The sequence below is a fragment of the Condylura cristata genome, unplaced genomic scaffold, assembly GCF_000260355.1.
Source record: "Condylura cristata isolate star-nosed mole 26May11 unplaced genomic scaffold, ConCri1.0 scaffold00033, whole genome shotgun sequence".
NCBI lineage: Eukaryota > Metazoa > Chordata > Mammalia > Eulipotyphla > Talpidae > Condylura > Condylura cristata.
In genome coordinates this window covers 16,428,210-16,435,281 of record NW_004567134.1, presented here as the reverse complement: position 1 = coordinate 16,435,281, position 7,072 = coordinate 16,428,210, and the positions used below count along the sequence as shown (strand labels likewise).

The window sequence follows — 7,072 nt, the reverse complement described above, 5'->3', positions numbered from 1 at the left end:
CTCCATCCACCCATCCATCCTCCATCCATCCTCCATCTTCCATCCATCCATCCTCCATCCTCTATCCTCCATCCATCCTCCATCCACCCATCCATTCTCCATCCACCCATCCATCCTCCATCCACCCATCCATCCTCCATCCTCTACCCTCCATCCATCCTCCATCCATCCTCCATCTTCCATCCATCCATCCTCCATCCATCCATCCTCCATCCATCCTCCATCCACCCATCCTCCATCCTCCATCCATCTATCCTCCATCTACCCATCCATCCTCCATCCACCCATCCATCCTCCATCTCCACCCATCCATCCTCCTTTGTGCCAGACACTGGGGATATAAAGATGAATCACTCACTTCTTAAAACAAACATTAGTTTGAGGCTCACCACAGTTAATATTACGGTGCCCCCCAATATTAAATATAAAACCCTAAAATAAGGCTTAAAAAAGTCACGTTCTGATGATTCCTCCCATGCACCGTTCAGACTTTGCTTGTTCATTTATGTTTTGTATTTTCTTCTCGATGCAGCATACAGAAAAGCGTATGCAGTCACTAGTGTAAATGTCTAGTCAGTTCATGTTTTTCAGCCCGGGACGGACTGTCCCGCGGGCTGTCCTGCAGCTGGTGTCCGCAGGGCCACAGTGCAGTTCGCAGGGCTCGCGCACTCGCATAAACCCCAGGCAAGCCAGGCAGCTCGCGAGAAAAAGCCGTTTTCTGAGCTCCTGTTATGTCAGCGCTGTTTTCTCGTTGGCTCCTTAACCTTCAAGCAGGACCGGTCCCCTTGGTGAGCCACTGAGGACTCTTGGCCCCAAGCAGGGGGCACAGGTGCTGTTGGCGTCTGCAGCTGGAGATCCCAGAGTGGTCGGTCGCTCTGCCTTGGCCATAACTAGGCCCTGGAGCAGCGTCCACCAACAAAACTGGCCAGCATCCCCCCCCCGACCTCTTAACATGGTCAGGCTGCAGGGCTGGGGTCCGGCAGCGGGAGGACACGGTTAAGGCCTGGAGGCGAGAGCTGTGCAAAGGGGGACCTCCCCTGGAGAGGGAGGGCAGGGGAGGGCGGCCGGGCGACGCAGGGCTGGCGAGGTCTCTGGTGAGGGACTGTGAAGGGTGGGGCGGCGCCCGTGGGCGTCTGAGGGAAGAGGGCTCGGTGCTGAGGCACAGCCCGTGCAGAGGGCCTGAGGCAGCAGAGTGTCCGGGTGAGTCACAAGTTAGGAAGGAGGCCAGTGAGGACTCTGGCTGTTGCTTTGGGGGTACGCTAGAGGGCATGAGGTGCTAGCGGAGGGAATGGCTTGCCGTATTTTACGGTGGTTCCGGGATCCTTCTGGAGTTTGCAGAGTCGCCAGGAACGTCAGCTCCAGACACGTGCTGGCGCCTACCTGGGGTCAGCCCTCGGCTGGCTGCTGGGGACAAAGGCCTGCGGTTCTGGCGCAGGCGTGCCCTCCGGGGCTCTCCCCGTTTGAAGGAGCCCCCCAGGCCTGTGGGCGGGGCCGGTGGCTGGGTGCTGGGGTGAGGGTGGCCGTCCTGCCTTCCCGCAGCCCTGCCCTGGATCAGCGTGTCTGCGGACGGCGACCAGGTGCACCTGCTGCTGGCCGTCCCCGACGAGCAGCGCTTCTGCGTGTCCCTGTACTGGCACCAGCTCCACGGCCCCCCGAAGCCCCGGGGGCACAGCAACCTGGTGAGGCCCCTTCTGCCACGTCCACCCGTCTGGGCCAGCGCCGGGTCAGGCCGCCGTGTGACCCGAAGGAGACCTTGGAGGAGGGAGCAGGCCCCCCCAGAGCGGGCGCTGGCGGGGCCTCCTCATCCGCCTGCTCATCTCCACGCCCCCTTTCTGCTGTCCCCAGACTGGGCCACAGACCATAACCTTGAACCACACAGACCTGCTCCCCTGCCTCTGTCTTCAGGTAGGAGCGGAGTCCGGCGGGGTGCCGGGAGGGGCCGGTTAGTGCATGGGGGGCCCCTCTGGCCCTGCCACCTCCTTACTCCCCTCTGAGAGGCTCCACGGTGCCTGCGCCCTTGACCGTGGCTGGTGGCTGCCGTGGCTGCATGCCTGTGTGGCACGCCCCAGGTGCGCTCTGACCCTCCGGCCACAGGACCCCGCGTCTGCCCACGCCCTGTGGAGCGCCGCCTCTTCCTTGAAGCCTCTGCCTACTCCTCAGCTCCCCTCTGTCCCGGAGAGCAGAGCTCGCACGGTGGACTCAGGCCGGCTTGAACCCCGACGCTGGCCACGTGCTGGCTGTGTGGCCTGGGAGGAGGCACACACCTCTCTGAGCCAGGCTCCTGTTGGAACACGGTGCCGGTGGCGAGGTGCCACCTCCAGGCCTCAGCTGCGGCCCTTTCCTGCCCCTCTGAGCTCAGGTTTCATTGTTTAATGGGCCGTGGGGTCCCTCCAATCCGCGCGGCAGGACGGTCACTGACTCTGCTCCCTCCTGGCGCTCAGCCTGGGTCCCCAGCAGCTCTCCCGACTGTCAGCAGCTTCACCCCTTATCCAGACCCCGGGGGAGCGTCTCCCACTGCATCTGTCCCGTGATTCCCTCTCCCAGGAGCTGTGCCAGGTTTACCGGAGCTCCCACCTACCACACCCCTCTCCCTTCCTCAGGGCAGTTCCCAGGCCCTGAGGTGCCCTCCCTTCTTTCCACACAGTGGGGTCCTTCCTGCTCGATGTCACCTCTTTCCAAAAAAAGAAAACTGCTCCCTCCAGCCCTGGCCTGCCTCCCCCCACCCCGTCTTGAGGGCGAGGGAGTATCTGATTCAAGTGTAGTAACTCCGCCAGAGCCTTGCACAGTGCCTGAAGGGAAGAGGTCTGGCTAGGTTTGTTGACTGGATGAACAAGCCCTACTGCCCGGCACAGCAATCGGGGACCTAACAGAGGGTCCCCAAACTCACTGCTATTTCAGTGTGCCCATGGGCGAGCACAGTAGCTATCTGGCGAAGCCCTTCATTGCAGCCAATGTGCTGTTGTTACTGATATTACCAGGAATAGTAGCAGGGGCTCAGGGCTTTAAACTCTCGGGAAGAGCAGGGGAATGGATGAGTCTTTCACCGAGCCCACGCCCGGCAGAGACGCCTCTCACAAAGGCTGTGGGCTGAGCTCCTGAGGGTCCCCAGAGCCCAGCATAGGGCCAAGGCACAGCGGGTATTGACGGAAAGCTTATCGCGACGTTGGCCAAGGGTTGGAAGGCAGGAAAGAGGAATGGCCGCTGGCGCTGTGTGCAGAGGGCGCCGCTGAGTCCCGAAGCCAGAGGGCCTGGGTGCTCCGCGGGCGGGGCGGGGGGCTGACCTGGGCCCCCTTCCTTTCCAGGTGTGGCCCCTGGAGCCTGATGCCGTCAGGACAAGCATGTGCCCCTTCAGGGATGGTGAGTGGGCAGCAGAGTTGGCGCGGGGGCTTGGAGGGCGCGTGCTGGGCTGGCGGTGACCCCGTTTCCCCCCCAGACCCTGGCGCACACCAGAACCTCTGGCGGGCCGCCCGGTTGCGCCTCCTGCCCCCGCGGAGCTGGCGGCTGGACGCGCCCTGCGCGCTGCCCGCCGAGGCCGCGCTGTGCTGGCAGGCCCCGGGCGGAGGCCCCTGCCAGCTGCTGGCGCCGCCGCTGCCCCGAGAGAACGTCACTGTGAATGTAAGGAGGGCCGTGCCCGCCCGGGGAGCAGGGGGGCCGGGGCTGCGCCCCTGACCGGCCGGGTCTCCCCGCAGAAGCCCCTTGAGCTCCCAGTCCTGACGGGCCACGCCAACCTGTGTGTCCAGGTAAGGGGTGCCAGGGCGCTGGACCGGGGGCGCTGCCCCGTGAGGACCCGCAGGTGAGCTCTGGGCCCGGGGCCCGGGGCGTGAGCAGCTGCTCTGCTGCCTGCGAGGCGCGTGGGTCGCCCAGCCGGCCCGTCTGTGTGAGCGGCAGCCGCGGTGGCGCCCGGAGCCAGCCCGAGACTAGGCCTGTGCCGCGCAGGGCCCGGCGCCGAGGCGCTGTGAGCGGCGGCTGCTTTCACGAGTGGCGCGTCCCTCTTGCCCTTGGCTTCTTCCCCACGTCCGAGGGTGGTTGTAGAAACTCGCATTAAGGCTTGACCGGGCATCTGCGCCAGGCCTGCTTGAGGGTCAAGGAGAGGCTGGCGAGGAACGCGCACACAGCCTCCCACCGTGGCGGGAAGCACGAGTGAGCCCCGCTTGTCACAGGCCTAGATGAGTCCTGTGCGGATGTGGGGGCAGGTAAGGCAGGACTGGGGTTGCAATTTCAAGTGGGGTGAAGATGGCCAATGATTTGGGGGCATGAGGACCTCACAAGCCTGAGGCTGACAAAGCGGGGTGCCGCTCTCCGTGGTGGCCAGCGGGGTAGGACGCAGCACTGCAAGCCAGCTGCAGCCACTTCGGAGTGCTCCGATTGATCCCCAGCTCCGGAGGTGACCACAGGGCGCGGCAGACCCCTCCTGTCTCCCGCTGCTCCCTCAGCAGTGTGCTTCGTCGATCTGCCTGTTCTGCTCCCCGCTCTGTCTCTGGTGAAGCCTCTCACCGCCCCTGCACCTCTGGTCTGTGCCCCAGTTCTGGATGCACAAATAAATCTTTAAAAGAAAGGGCGGCGACCACCAATCACCCAGCCTGGCCGCCCGGCCCTGCTTTCTGGCCTGTCTTGCTTTTCCGTGTGCCCTTACCCTGGCCCCTTCCGCGCAGGTGAGTGACTGGGAGAAGCTGCAGCTGCAAGAGTGCCTGTGGGCTGGTGAGCAGGCCTGGGGCGCCGGGGCAGGGCTGTTACCTCAAGGGTGAACCCCGAAGCTGGCGGTCACGGGGGTTGCTGGGGCCAGCGCCACTCAGAGGGGTCTCACTCCTTCCAGAATCCCTGGGCCCCCCCAAGGATGATATGCTGCTGGTGGAGTCAAGAGGCCCTCAGGACAACATATCGCTCTGTGCCTTGGAGCCCAGTGGCTGCACCCCACTGCTGGGCGGGGCTTCCACGGTGAGGGCAGGGGGCCCCCTCCACCCCAAAACTTTGCTTTGTGTCCCCTCCTCTGTGCTGGTCTCTGGGAATGTGGGGGTGACTCAGACCTGGGTCCGTTCTCAGTCGCCTCTCAAAAGCCTCCCGGGCCTCCCACCCCCACTGCCGCACCCAGACAGCGCCTCGTAGCCGCCTCGCGTGGTGACCCAGGTGACAGACCCCACCTCTTGTCTCGGCAGAGGGCAGCTCGCCTCGGAGGACGATTACTGCAGGACCTGCAGTCAGGCCAGTGTCTGCAGGTGAGCTGGGCCCCGGGGCTGGGTCAGCAGGCCTCCCGGCCTCGTCCCCTCTTGGAACTCACTCCTCCTAGCGGGGCTCCTCGCTGGCCCTCTGGTGCCACTCGCTTTCCGCTTGTGCTTATTCTGTGCCAGCCCTGGGCATGTGCAGAGTGGAAGAAGCGGCGTTTGTGTCCCTGGCCGCTCAGTGCTGGCAGAAACCAGTAAACAGGAGCACGCGCCAGTCGCGGGCTCCAGGGCGGGCAGGGAGGCTGCCCTGCTGTGGGCCGGATCTGGAGGGTGGCAGCAGGCAGCGGGTGAGCGGAGCAGCCGCGAGAAGCCGCTGCGCACGGGAGGACAGCTGAGGTGGGGCTTTGACCACCGGGCAGGCAGGACGGGGGCGGGGCTGGCCCCTCAGCGCGGCTCTGGATGTGGTTCTGTCTTCCAGCTGTGGGAGGACGACCTGGGCGCGCTGTGGGCCTGCCCCATGGACAAGTGTGAGTATCCCAGCCGCCCTCTCCACACCAGGCGCTGCCATCCCACAGGGACCAGTCGGGGCAGGACAGGGCGCGGCCTGGGCTTTCCCTGGCTCCCGGGTGTCGGGTCAGGGGACCTGTTCACTCCCTGTGGTGTGCTTGCAGGGGTTCCCACTCCACCGAGAGCCACACGCCCTGCCCCGTCTCAGCCAGTTTAGGAAGGCAAACACCCTGCGCCGAGCCCCTCAGCTGTAACTCAGACAGCAGAGCTGTGACTGGGGGGCTGAGCCGGTGGAGGTGGGAGGTGAGGCGTGGACGGTCGGTGCCGCGCTCTGGAGGCGCAGGGAGCAGCGCGTTCTGTGGAGATGGAGGGGTCAGGCGGCAGGGGCTTTCCACTGTCTGGGGGGCCCCTTCCGGAACCTCCCGCCAAGCAGTTACCTGCAGTCACCCAGCACTACCAGAGAGCACCGGGAGCAACACCGTGCTCCCGCTGGGTCAGGGCTCTCGTCCTACTCTGTAACTGCTGCTGTGCCTAGTGTTCACCAGAGGTGCCGGCAGGAGTCTGTACCGGTCAGTTCTCTGCCGTCTCAGGCGCCCACCGAGGGTCTGACTCATCCAATTTCTATTTCTAAAAGATCTGTGGGGCTGCCAGGGGGTGAAGCCAAAGAGGCTCAGGGCCAATTAGGAAGCTGCTGCAGTCGCCCTGGCGGGAGGACAAAGCCAGCGGCCCCCTCCTTGGCACAGGGCAATGCAGGCTGCCCCTGGGGCACTTACTGTCGTCACAGGTCCCGTCCCCCCACCGCCCCGCAGCAGGTGCTGTGATTGCCCTAAGCTCGCACCGTGGAACCCCCAGACCCCCCCTGAATCACCCACCCACGGTCATCCAAGTGGAGGCCCTGTGAGGCGTGAGGCTCTTCTGGATTTCTGGGAACCGCTTGTTCCTGGGAGCCTCAGTCTTAGCTCGGTGACTGGGGTGAAGGGCGGGTCTCCAACTGGCCATCTTCTCTTGGGCCCCCAGATGTCCGCCGGCGCTGGGCCCTGGTGTGGCTGGCCTGCCTGCTCTTAGCCGGGGCGCTTTTCCTTCTCCTTCTCCTCAGAAGGGGCCGCGTGAAAGGTGAGCAGAGCGGGAGGGCCAGAAGGGAGGGGGGAGAGGGGGTGACCCTGGGAGTGCCCCAGGGTGGCTGAGACTCTGGAAGGCGACTTCTGCGCAAGTGGGGGGGGGGTCGTGTGCGGGCTGGGCCTGGGGGGCTCACATCTCCCCTTCCCCTTTCTCTCCCCAGCAGTAGCCGCCAGGGGCCGCGCGGTTCTGCTGCTGCACTCGGCCGACGACGCGGGCTTCCAGCGCCTGGTGGGCGCCCTGGCGTCGGCGCTGAGCCAGCTGCCGCTGCGCGTGGCCGTGGACCTGTG

The 7,072-nt window shown here is 64.9% G+C and overlaps 1 protein-coding gene across 1 annotated transcript in view; it reads left to right on the top strand.

Annotated features, from left to right (window-relative positions):
• The window catches only part of IL17RC (interleukin 17 receptor C), a 10,932-nt gene that overhangs the window by 2,744 nt on the left and 1,116 nt on the right, over positions 1-7,072 (top strand). Inside the window, exons 8-18 of the mRNA XM_012732088.1 lie at positions 1,540-1,679; positions 1,846-1,905; positions 3,303-3,357; positions 3,434-3,615; positions 3,690-3,740; positions 4,653-4,698; positions 4,814-4,935; positions 5,154-5,213; positions 5,638-5,686; positions 6,684-6,779; positions 6,946-7,069. Coding sequence (XP_012587542.1) covers positions 1,540-1,679; positions 1,846-1,905; positions 3,303-3,357; positions 3,434-3,615; positions 3,690-3,740; positions 4,653-4,698; positions 4,814-4,935; positions 5,154-5,213; positions 5,638-5,686; positions 6,684-6,779; positions 6,946-7,069 — 985 coding nt within the window. The remainder of the gene's footprint in view (positions 1-1,539; positions 1,680-1,845; positions 1,906-3,302; positions 3,358-3,433; positions 3,616-3,689; positions 3,741-4,652; positions 4,699-4,813; positions 4,936-5,153; positions 5,214-5,637; positions 5,687-6,683; positions 6,780-6,945; positions 7,070-7,072) is intronic.